The following is a 12,373-nucleotide window of genomic DNA, read 5'->3' as shown; positions in this document are numbered from 1 at the left end:
TCAGTTTTGTTTGTTTCCAGTTCAGCTTCTTTCCTGAAAACGTCTCCTTCTTCATTAACATATTTTAAGCTCATGTTACTACATCTACAGTTAAAAGAGTTCAACAGTTGCTTGAATAAAAAACAAACAAATAAATTGCCAAACCTCGTCTGAAAGTCGAGCAGCTCATTATTAATCTTCTCGATGCAGATGTCAGCCCAGAGGATATCATAGTAGCCATTAACTGTATCGATGACATTGTTGTAAAGGCCGTACAACTTCTGCAGCAGAGCCAGTTGCTTCCTAATCTCCAATAGCTGAGGATGCTGGGTAACAGGAAGTCCAAAGAGCTCTTCGCCTCCCGTGTAAGTGATGTACTTCCTGAACAGGTTGTCAAATCGATTCTGAAGAGGAGAAGAGCTACGATTAGGTACAGCTTACGCTCTGATGGACTTTAAAACATTACACATTTGAGGTAAAACATTTGCAATTATCTGAGTATAATTTATACAGAATAAAAAAATCTGTCTTTTGCTAACCATGAAATAGAAACTGTAATAGTATAATAATAGTAATAATAATAATAAAAATATAATAGCTCTTTTAACATCAGTTTCAAGTAACTACTTTTCTGAGGCATCAGGTCAATGCAGGATCTAAATATTTACTAACTGACAGAGAGACAAAATAATTAATCACTAACCAACCTGGAACATGATCAGCCGGTCACTGGCATCTTGGGGTGCAAGTCCCACAACCATGGGACCATCCTTAGACAGAGAGGGAAAAGTGTCATTTTAGTAGCTATTATTAAAACTAACCTTAACTGTAATTAACTGAGCATTTATTTGTTGAATTAAAATAAAAAGTTTAATTGAAACAGAGCAAACAGCCATAGATACTTTACCTTTTCATAATCTTGATAAAAGTGTTGGCAGTCTTCCAGAAAGGTCTCCACATTGCTGACCAGTTCTTCTCTGAAGTTTGGCTGCAAGGCGACCAGCTCGTTCTGCACCTCTGTGCTCCGGGACAAGAGCTTTTCCCAAGTGTAGCGCAGAGTATCCACTTTTTCAGCCTCCTCTTTAGCCACTGACAGTTCATACTTATGGAGCATGGCATAGGACTCCTGTGAGGAAAAATAAGATACTAAGTCTTCCACCTGACAAAAACTAGAATGTGCAAATGTGTAATTATTTCTTTCTGAGCTTCTTGTACAGACTCATAAAGTCAAACAGCTAAAAATGTCTCTTTCCCACTGTGTGTATTTGTGTGTATAAAAAGAGCTTCGATAAATATGTGATGCTGTGGTTTACCTCTATGGGCCCAACTTGAAAATCAATAGATATCTGGTGCTCTCTGATCTCCTTCAGTGCGGCCATGGCAATACGAATATCATCCAGGTCTTTGATCTGTCGATTCAGTTTCTTTCCTGCTTCATCTACAAAAGCAAAAATGTGCTCCATCTCTGAGCGACATTTCCTGTTACAGTAAAGTCCGTAGTCCACCATCCAATTCTTGATTTCAGCAGAGAGGGACATCTTTAAGGGTGCTGGCAGGAAGTAATATGAGCATGCAGAGAGCATCATTTAACTTGCTGAAAATCTCAAAAATCTCATTCATGCCGGTTTTAAATTTGTAACTTAATAAGACCTGTGAATAGCGCCAAGGCTCCTACAGCAATATACTCTGGTTCAGAGTTTACTTCCAGCTCTAGATCTCGATAGAAAAGAATCTGGCTCTCAAACTCCGATAACAAGGGACTCCCCTCGATAAATCTGTTCAAAACACAAACAAAAATAGCACTAGTGCGATGTCAGATAAGCAGATTTATATAGAAACCATACATTTCAACGTACTTCCTCATGGTCTCTTCACGGTCTTTCCTCCAGATGTGATGGTAACGGCTAAAGTGATGTAGAGCGGTCACCACTTCCTGCACATTAATATCAACAGGAGAATATGAAATGAAGTGCACTTATAGAAAAATAAAAGACATTTATATTCATTAAATATACAGAAATATAGATGAAAATATCTGTTGTAAATGTGGGATAAAGAAATATAAAAAGTGTATGGCATGATTTAATAAAAGACAGCTAAGTTTGGATTAGTTTCATATAAAAAATAGCTTAATTAAGTGCCATGTACCTTTTTACTGGAGGTGATAGAGGTGCTAAGTACAGAGATTAGCTTGGCTATTTCCTTGTTCTCAGACACACTCTTGTAGTAATTTCTGGCTTGGAACGGGATGGCCTGGATCACAGAAGCTGACATGTCTGAGGTACTGCCATCTGAAAATGACAGAATTTCACAGAAAACACATTGAGCAGAAATGATGGACATTATTCTTCCAAATATTAACTTCTGGGCTTTTAAAATAATTATATTTTACAGGTCTTTTTACAAGAGAACATGTTAATAATGGAATTACTTCCATTTAGTTTTTCTCTCTCTGTATATATAATTTCTAAAAGTAAAATGTGCTTTTCATAGTGGAAATTGATTATCCCTGCCGCTTTCTAATTAAATATGTATTTAATTTGCATTAAATATGAAATTCTTGAATATTTTCCTCCCCAAGCAATATTATGTGTTTCTGCCCCTGGTCAGATATTTGCTTGCTCTGCTGAGCTGTAAAATCGAGTTGTAATTGTATGCTGAAAACAGCAAATCTTAAAATTTTAAAAATGAGTGAGCTGACACAGTTGGGAGCTGTTGAAGGTCTGAGGTTAAGCTATGAAAGTGATAATGTTCTCTATTACCAGCCAAGCTTCTGTATGTTGTTGCTCCGTCCTCTGTTTCGCTCTCAGAGCTGTCTTGTTTCAGTGCTGCCATTCGCCTTTCATTCATTTGTCTCTGGAAAGGGGAATGTAAAACCTCCGGGTTTATTTAGTACACTGCTGGACCACGACAATATTAGTTTAAAAAGAGCAGTTCTAACAGTTTATTACAGTTATCAAGCTAAATGTCACAAATTGATTTTTCCTTTATTCACCTTAGATATCCTTTCTTTGCTCCACTGGCTGACTCCTTTGCTGACACTGACTACACACTCTACAGCGCGGTTTAGAGCCTGTTGAACCTCCTCCAAAGCTGGAACCATGACAATGTTAGGGATGGAAAGGGTCATGTTTACTCTGAAGATTGCATGGTGATCGCTGCTTTTGCCATGGCTGGTTGGGTCACTTGCAGCTTCAGAGGGAGAGAAGGGTAACACACATAAAGTATTGGAATAGACATTTTATGAGCTTATTTTAAATATTTTAGGCCTTTACAGAAATATAGCAAACAATTAAACAAGACGCACCAGAGAAGTGTATGAGCGAGGACGTATGTATGCGCTTGCGCAACATCTCAAGGGTGTTGCGTGTCACTTTGAGCAAGGCATCCACATTACGGTGGTTGAAGTAGGACAGCAGCTCCTGGGCTTCCTGCTCCATCACTTCCATCAAGTCCCTCTTCTTCTTCCTCCTCACCAACGGAGAAGAAGGACCAACACTAGCAGAACGTAGCAGCGTGTTTCTGGAGAAGAGACGCTCGTCATCACCTAAGAAGGTGACACGTTTACAGTCAATACGAACACCTTCAGCAACACTTCACCTTGAATAAATCAGCATTATAATAAAAGTAAAAACAACAAGGTCCTAAAAAAGGTAATCCCCTTTCCTTTAAAAACCTTTGAACTGCCTTTTTTAACTTGTCTCTTACAGCATTGAATCATAATTATCACACTGTATTGTGTTTGATCGTGAAAGGAAACTGTCAGCATACCTTCACTGTCATTGTGGTCTATGGTCTTGCTCTCTGTGCAGCTTTCTTCCTCAAACTTCTCCACCTCCTCTCTCTGATTGTGGTCAAACTCTAGCAGCATGTTGATCAGTTCATTAGCTGCCTCCTCCACCAGTGAGCTCTTCATGTTCACTTTCTGGGCTTGTCTTATGCAAAGGTCCTGGACACATGCAGATATACAGTTCAGTTCAATGTAATTAATCTTTAGAATAAGAAATAATGTTTAAATACAGAAAAAAGTATTTTAAATGTGTGAGAATTACCAAAACCACTTAATAAATATTGATAGCATCTTTCAGATGTCTGCATAGTTACACAGACTTAGTAGAGCAACAATAACCCAGCGGATACTTTTATTTTATTTGTCTTCGTTTACCCTGGTGGTTTGAACAAACTCCTCACAGGTCACAGGCTCATCCTCTGGCAGGACACACAGGTTGGATATGCTCATCTCCTGCAGTACTGCTTCTATTCTAAACTCCACCAGGTCATTCACTCTGTCCATCAGCAACTCAAGATCAGCTAAACAGACAAAAAAAACCACACAAAAGAGAAAGGGAGGGACACAAACCCACCAAAAATAAGGGAAAGAGGGAAAAATCAAGGGGAACTTGTTATGCGTTTGAACAAAGGAGAGAACAGTGATAAACAGACAATTCAGTATAAAAAAAGACAATGTGTAGAGAGAGAAAGAATCTATTGAATATATGAGTGTTACTTGTGAGAAAGCCACCTATGCAATAAATCCATTAATCACACGCAGCCAGTGCTGAGTTGCAGGAATGTCTCGTGTCAGCGTGTACAGGATCGATCTCGTTACATTTTTTGCTTACCCAACACTTTGTCGATGCGGTCGAGATACTTGTCAATATTCAGAGATGTCCAGTTGAGGGAGGTCAAACCCGGTTGTATAGCCTCATCCACCTGTCAAGTAAGTCATGTATGGTATGATGATGGTGATGCACTTTGTAAGCAACCTGCTGTGACAGTCAGTCTCATACCTGTCACCAGTTTAATGCTTAGAAAAGATTCATGACGAAACCAAGCAACAATAAAAAAGGATCTAACATTTTTTTGTGTGTTCTTCTGACTTACTAGAGACAACTGAAAATAAAAACATAAAATCAAATGAAATCAAATAAAATGAGTCCTATTTTGAACTTTTATGTAATCACATGACGCTCGATCATGGGATGCTGGGTTGGACTGAAATGCAGGACTTTGCAGAGAAATATAAAATCAAAACAAAGCTTTATTAGCTAGCACTGGCAAACATAATTTAGCTAACTGGAGCGCGCACAACATGAAGGATTTGACATCGACATGATAAAGAACAGAGGGAAACCATCCATCCTTAGACTACGATGACTGAGAACCTTCACAGACACATCCATCCATCCATTTTCTTACCCTTATCCGGGGCTGGGTCTTGGGGCAGCAGCCTAAGTAGAGAAGCTGAGACCTCCCTCTCCCCAGTCACCTCCTCCACTACCCAAAGCTCATGACCACAGGTGAGGGTAGGGACAAAAACTAACTTTGAGTCAAGCTCAGTTGCTTTGATCTCTTGCCCAAGATGTTGATTTTTTTTATTTTTACCAAAGTTCATTTTTTGGGTTAAATAAAAAACACTTTTTTGGACTTTAACCTGTGCCTGACTGTCCTTTACTGTTCGGTCAATCACTCTAGGATTCCCAATCCCAGCCGGCCACCTCGCACCAAGGGCGCGTCTCCAGGAGACTAGTTCCAGAGCCCAAGCCATTCACATCCACCATATCTAGCCGCTACCTCTCAACACTCACACACTAACTCAGGCTCCTTCTCCATGAGAGAGGTGACATTCCATGTCCCAATTGCTAGTTTTGGTAGCCGAGGGTCGGTCCACTTACCTTAGCTACATGTGGCATGGCCAGCTGTTCAAAGACACTCTGAATCTTGGCACGCACTCTAGTGTTCTCGCTCAACATCAGCTGAAATGAGATAGATGCATGTTGGAGCATTTTTGCAATCACACAAAAGGGATGAACTGAATTTTTCAGTTGACAATAAAATGGGTTTTTGTCGATTTTAGTCATTTTTAAAAATCTGTGTGGAATTTAAACACAATTCCAGGATGTTTTATACTCCTACAGGGAGTGCAGAATTATTAGGCAAGTTGTATTTTTGAGGAATAATTTTATTATTGAACAACAACCATGTTCTCAATGAACCCAAAAAACTCATTAATATCAAAGCTGAATGTTTTTGGAAGTAGTTTTTAGTTTGTTTTTAGTTTTAGCTATTTTAGGGGGATATCTGTGTGGGCAGGTGACTATTACTGTGCATAATTATTAGGCAACTTAACAAAAAACAAATATATACCCATTTCAATTATTTATTTTTACCAGTGAAACCAATATAACATCTCCACATTCACAAATATACATTTCTGACATTCAAAAACAAAACAAAAACAAATCAGCGACCAATATAGACACCTTTCTTTGCAAGGACACTCAAAAGCCTGCCATCCATGGATTCTGTCAGTGTTTTGATCTGTTCACCATCAACATTGCGTGCAGCAGCAACCACAGCCTCCCAGACACTGTTCAGAGAGGTGTACTGTTTTCCCTCCTTGTAAATCTCACATTTGATGATGGACCACAGGTTCTCAATGGGGTTCAGATCAGGTGAACAAGGAGGCCATGTCATTAGTTTTTCTTCTTTTATACCCTTTCTTGCCAGCCACGCTGTGGAGTACTTGGACGCGTGTGATGGAGCATTGTCCTGCATGAAAATCATGTTTTTCTTGAAGGATGCAGACTTCTTCCTGTACCACTGCTTGAAGAAGGTGTCTTCCAGAGACTGGCAGTAGGACTGGGAGTTGAGCTTGACTGCATCCTCAACCCGAAAAGGCCCCACAAGCTCATCTTTGATGATACCAGCCCAAACCAGTACTCCACCTCCACCTTGCTGGCGTCTGAGTCGGACTGGAGCTCTCTGCCCTTTACCAATCCAGCCACGGGCCCATCCATCTGGCCCATCAAGACTCACTCTCATTTCATCAGTCCATAAAACCTTAGAAAAATCAGTCTTGAGATATTTCTTGGCCCAGTCTTGACGTTTCAGCTTGTGTGTCTTGTTCAGTGGTGGTCCTCTTTCAGCCTATCTTACCTTGGCCATGTCTCTGAGTATTGCACACCTTGTGCTTTTGGGCACTCCAGTGATGTTGCAGCTCTGAAATATGGCCAAACTGGTGGCAAGTGGCATCTTGGCAGCTGCACGCTTGACTTTTCTCAGTTCATGGGCAGTTATTTTGCGCCTTGGTTTTTCCACACGTTTCTTGCGACCCTGTTGACTATTTTGAATGAAACGCTCGATTGTTCGATGATCACGCTTCAGAAGCTTTGCAATTTTGAGACTGCTGCATCCCTCTGCAAGATATCTCACTATTTTTGACTTTTCTGTGCCTGTCAAGTCCTTCTTTTGACCCATTTTGCCAAAGGAAAGGACGTTGCCTAATAATTATGCACACCTGATATAGGGTGTTGATGTCATTAGACCACACCCCTTCTCATTACAGGGATGCACATCACCTAATATGCTTAATTGGTAGTAGGCTTTCGAGCCTATACAGCTTGGAGTAAGACAACATGCATGAAGAGGATGATGTGGACAAAATACTCATTTGCCTAATAATTCTGCACTCCCTGTAGTTACATGCAGCTTTGATCATTTGGTTGTTCACTGTATGCATTTTTGAAATTTTAGCTACAACTGTGTGCTATGCTCACCTGTATTCTATTGTAGTGTTTCTTAAAGACGTCCTGTTTTTGCAGCAGTAGAAGAGCAAAGGGAGGGATTGCCAAATTCATCTTTGTCATGCAGTTCACCTCTCTGATCTGCGTCAGAATCTCTGGGTCAAAGTTCACAAATAACTCGCCAGTTTCTGGAGATCTGACCAGAAGAGAGGCTTGCAGGCCAACTTTGGCATCCTCCATCTGCGTTGAGGTGTTTAGTGAGGTTTATGTGAAGAGATGCAGGGAAAATGTGTGAATAAGAGGGGAGAAAAGATGTTCATTCAGTTTGTGTTTCAGATCCTCAAACTAATTTTAATATTAGACAAAGATAACCCAAGTATGGACAAAATGTAGTTTTTTCCAGCAAGAACTGCAATGATTCTTTTATCTCGCTGTAGAAGAACTTTGCCTCTTTCTTGTTTACAGAATTGTTTTAATTCAGCCACACTAGAAGGTTTTCAAGGACAAGTCATGGCAAAACACCTCAATCTGATTTAACTCCAGACTTTGACCGGGCCACTCCAAACCCTTCATTTTGTTTATTTATTTATTTGTCATTTCCACTTTATTTGTCAGTGACCAAGCAAAAACAGAACCTCTGTAGAGAAAGGATGCATTGTACCAGATTTAGCTGCTAGCTTGTTTTCATCTGCAGCTCCTGAGACGTTGAGACATTCATAGGTGGACTTCCTGGTGTTTTTCACATCTGTTGTCCTGCTACATAACCCAATTACACTTCAGTTTGTGCCACTTCAAGGCACAAACTGATGGCCAGACATTGTCCTTCAGGAGCTGGTGTGATATTGCTTTTATGAAATGCTGCATTAGTTTTGTGCTGGATGTCACTCTCATCAGTCCACAAAATATATCGGGGAGCATTAAGATGTTTTTTGGCAGATCTGAGAGGAGCCTTGGTGTCCTTTTTAGTCATCCATCATTTTCACCAAATTACTTGTTTACACAGTGCCAGATATAATTAGATAGCTTTCTCCTTTTTAAATTGATCAACTTTGTCTAGTATTAAAATGTGTTTGATGATCTCAAACATGTAAGTGTTAACATATATGCAGCAAACGAAATCACAACACTATATAAAGGAATTAACGATACATATTGTATATAAATGCTCCTCTGTCAGATTTCTTGTTTGTATTATACATTTTACAGTTCGTTAACCTTTTTCATCCAGCTGTGATGGTAGATCATCTCAAACTCCAACAACGCTCTTGCTACACGGTTAAAGTTCTTGATGATCCTTTTTGCCTCTGATGTGGAAAGAACTCCTGGATGCTAATTAGAGTAATAAACAAAACAAACAAACATGATGCATTACATGGATGGGAAATGCCAAACAATTTTATCATTAATCTGCTAGAACCAGCCAAACCTAAACTGAAAGTCAGGCAATATCACCTGCTGAAAGAGATCCATGGGTCCCTGTATACGGCTGTACAGCTGCCGAGCCCACATGATCCGACCGGCCACTGGGGGCAAGTCCCTGCCAATGGGGGGGTCAAGTTTCTGCTTCATGTAGATGCGGAAAACCATTTCAATGTCCCGGCCATAATTTTGTAAAATTTGCTGATACTTCTCATCAATCCCAAGATCTGGGATGCCCAGTCTGTTTTTGGGAAAACCAAAGATACAAGTGGTTCAGCAGAACTCAAACCCAGCAGCAATAAAAATATTTAAATACAGCAATAAACACATAGCAGTACCAGCACCAGTAATGACAAGGACTCTATTTTGTTTGGATGTGCTGGTAAATGTTTTGAGCTAAAATGTGCAAAGGACCCTGTAACTAGCAAACCTACTTGTACATTAAAGCACACTTGTTATTGTCATGAAACGGCTGTGGCAGGCAGGAGGAAGGACCCAAACGCAGAACTCAAAACAAGGGAATGAACTAAAGGAGACTGCTTTATTGCAGTGGCACAACTTCCACAAAAGACACTTAAAAAACCAAAGCAAAACCTAGAAACGGGAGACTAATAACAAAACACTAGGGACGGCAATTTCAGGGGACACAACAAGAGAAACACCTAAACACTTGAAGAAAAATAACAAAAAACAGAAAACTCGAAAAAATTAATAAACACAAAACATAAAGAGACTCTGGACCATGACAGTTATAGTTTACCTCGGTGTTTATTTCAATGAAATAGCTACTCTGAGTTTTGTTTTTTTTTTTGATTGCAGAATAGTTTAAAAGTTCAGAGATTAAATGAAGCAGTATGTCACATGAAGCGGCATTGGCAAGATTAGGGAAATTGCGGTAAATATTTCAGAATGATGCTAATTAGTTACCAATGAAATACCTTTGAAAGGTCTTCAGCACATTTAGAGCCCTTTCTGTATTTTCAATTTTTTCAAAGGTGCTATCCATGAAACTCTTCAGTTGATTCTGGAAAGGAAAACACAGACAACAATAATATTCACAACAACGACAGCGCAATGAAATTAATTTTAAATGAAACTCCACCTAATGAATCCTTAATCACCAGCAAATGAACTTGGCTAACCCGCATTACAAAACAGATGTCTAGTCAGTTTGCATTAACTTTATTTGCACAAAACAGGGCAAATGCACTGTCTAATTAACTTACGTGGAGTTCAGAAGTGCTTTTGCAGAATTCCTCATAGTCAACATCAAAGTCACTTCTCCTCTGGTCTAGAAAACTGTAATGTTTTTTCTTCATGTTTAACACAATAGCCTAAGAAAAAAATATCCAGACATCCACAAACACACATTTTAGAAAACATCTTTAGCTCTAAATAAAATGCTCTGTTTTCTTCTGAAGGTATTATTATTAAATGCATAATTAAATGCATACGTTTTGGAACTTGTAGTGTATTAGTCTAGTAGAAATGTAACAGTGCAACTGTGTCTTACTGCAAGCTATGGATGTTCTGCAAAGCTAACTATCAAGTTATACCAAAACAAAGTTTGCAATCTCATCTTCTAGCTCAGTTTGGTTACTTCGAGCATGCATGTAAAACATTTTGTTAAGTTTTTATTCATTCAGGAAGTTTCACAAACTTTAGATAAATATTTTACAAGTGAAACATGAGAATGAATTGCCTGTACACTAAAATGAACACCATTGCACACACTTTTCTTGTGTGAAAAAGTATTAATCTAAACAGAAAACTCAGAAGCTCCCCATGAACTGGCGAAAGGTTTGGGATACAAGTTTATAGTATTAACAAATGGTCATCGCAGGGCTGAGTTTAGAAAGTATTACTATGGCTCTAATAATGAAAAAAAAAAAAAGAGAGAAAGTAAGGAGTTGGTTTTAATCTCCATGCAATTAGTAGCTATTTTGTTATTAAGGCATATGTATGGCAAAACATTGCACAACAATATTCCACCACTGCATGCTGTCTGCAAGAAAAATGCTAGAAGTTGAAAACTGCAGTGAGACGTTACCTCCCATTTTCCCTGCATTTCTGCAGTCTGTGTAGCCCAAGAAGCAAGAACACAAACACATGGTTCACATCAACAGACTCTCAAAGTATTATGTACTAAAACCTTAAGCATCACAGTTTGATGATGTAAAAAAATGAATTGTTTGCGCAACAGGAAACCACAGAAAAAAATCAGCAGCCTGCCACTGGCATTGTAAGTGTGCAGCCTGAAATTCTGTTCGACAATACAGAGAAACTTTCCATTTACCATAATGACAACACACTCAACATCTGAAGATGCCAGGAGAAATACAGACACGGCTGCCTGACAGTGACATTTAATCAGTTAATGCAATGCCTCCCTGCACATGTCTTATTAACAGGATTTGACAACAGTCTGATATCACAGTATACTCACTTGAAACCTGGTGGCCATCGTCTCCAGCCCTTCTATCTTCGAGTCCTTTAGAACGGAGTAGGTGGAAATGGTGGCGAACATTTCGAGGATCTTGTTCAGTCTTCGCTGGAATGTGTCAAACTTTCCAAAGATGTACATCTCGCTGAAGTCAAACTGTCTTTCTGAAGGAGTCTGCTCCAGCTTCTCCTTGGTTCTGTGGAAACATCGCTGGTATTCCTGGGAAACACATTATGATACAAAACCACATTTTGACTGATAAAAAACTGACAGAGGTGCATTTTGCTACAAAACACATTTTGTTTTCCTTTAAAAATGATCCATTACCTGGTTTAGGCGAATGGCAGCTTTGATTTTCTCAATAATGACTTGCTGAGGTTGGTCCCATATTGAGTTTGTGCCATTATCAGTGATATAGGCCTTACAAGCTGTGATCATCTGGTTTGTCACCTGGAGATGAGGATAAAAAAATGGAAACTATAAATCATATAAATCATCATATAAATTTGTACTTTTTTGTTGTCTTAATGTAAAAGTGTCCTAAAAATGCTTCAGTATCAATCATTTATAAAAAAAAATGTAGGATCCCATTGTTCATCATAACAAAAGTCTGTTGATCTGCACAATACCTTTACAAAAAGTGATGTAATCTTTTCAGATGTGTTGTAGTAGCGGGAAATACTGTGAATCATCCTGATGGCATTGATCAGACCTGGGATTGCATCCACCATTGATACCTTGGAGGAAACAGAAATTATTGCTTGTATTTCTTTGTACATCCAAATATAACACACATCCAGCACATTTGTACTGTCTTCACCATGAATGCAGTTGATTTGGTTTATTTTTTAAAATGCACCAGAGTGTGATAAAATATTCTTTTCTCACAGGGTCACTGTTGTAGAGCGGGTCGCAAAACTTCTCCAAGCTGTAGAGATACTTGACGTTGTCTTTGGCCTCATTAACTCCATCTGTGATCCTTGCATCCAGTTCCCGCCATGACTAG

The 12,373-nt window shown here is 39.1% G+C and overlaps 1 protein-coding gene across 3 annotated transcripts in view; it reads right to left on the bottom strand.

Annotated features, from left to right (window-relative positions):
* dnah5 (dynein, axonemal, heavy chain 5) overlaps positions 1-12,373 on the bottom strand; it is a 118,068-nt gene that overhangs the window by 97,794 nt on the left and 7,901 nt on the right. The window contains exons 8-31 of one of the 3 annotated variants that reach the window (XM_085365208.1): positions 12,256-12,369; positions 11,997-12,104; positions 11,695-11,817; positions 11,371-11,586; positions 10,975-11,001; positions 10,151-10,258; positions 9,863-9,948; positions 8,958-9,165; positions 8,721-8,834; positions 7,539-7,745; positions 5,655-5,735; positions 4,602-4,692; positions 4,145-4,290; positions 3,751-3,928; positions 3,287-3,526; positions 2,975-3,171; positions 2,742-2,835; positions 2,128-2,270; positions 1,836-1,912; positions 1,630-1,754; positions 1,293-1,528; positions 887-1,105; positions 687-749; positions 145-383 (exon numbers count right to left, since the gene is read on the bottom strand). In XM_085365208.1, coding sequence (XP_085221334.1) covers positions 145-383; positions 687-749; positions 887-1,105; positions 1,293-1,528; positions 1,630-1,754; positions 1,836-1,912; positions 2,128-2,270; positions 2,742-2,835; positions 2,975-3,171; positions 3,287-3,526; positions 3,751-3,928; positions 4,145-4,290; positions 4,602-4,692; positions 5,655-5,735; positions 7,539-7,745; positions 8,721-8,834; positions 8,958-9,165; positions 9,863-9,948; positions 10,151-10,258; positions 10,975-11,001; positions 11,371-11,586; positions 11,695-11,817; positions 11,997-12,104; positions 12,256-12,369 — 3,440 coding nt within the window. Of the gene's footprint in view, positions 1-144; positions 384-686; positions 750-886; positions 1,106-1,292; positions 1,529-1,629; positions 1,755-1,835; positions 1,913-2,127; positions 2,271-2,741; positions 2,836-2,974; positions 3,172-3,277; positions 3,527-3,750; positions 3,929-4,144; positions 4,291-4,601; positions 4,693-5,654; positions 5,736-7,538; positions 7,746-8,720; positions 8,835-8,957; positions 9,166-9,862; positions 9,949-10,150; positions 10,259-10,974; positions 11,002-11,370; positions 11,587-11,694; positions 11,818-11,996; positions 12,105-12,255; positions 12,370-12,373 lie in introns of all 3 variants that reach the window. The other 2 variants (XM_085365210.1, XM_085365209.1) reach the window with 2 other exon arrangements.

This window comes from Diplotaxodon limnothrissa, linkage group LG11, assembly GCF_057381915.1.
Source record: "Diplotaxodon limnothrissa isolate DT_005_m linkage group LG11, D_limnothrissa_male_GT1.1, whole genome shotgun sequence".
Classification (NCBI taxonomy): domain Eukaryota; kingdom Metazoa; phylum Chordata; class Actinopteri; order Cichliformes; family Cichlidae; genus Diplotaxodon; species Diplotaxodon limnothrissa.
The sequence above is the reverse complement of the archived record's forward strand: the minus strand, read 5'-3'. Positions and strand labels throughout refer to the sequence as shown.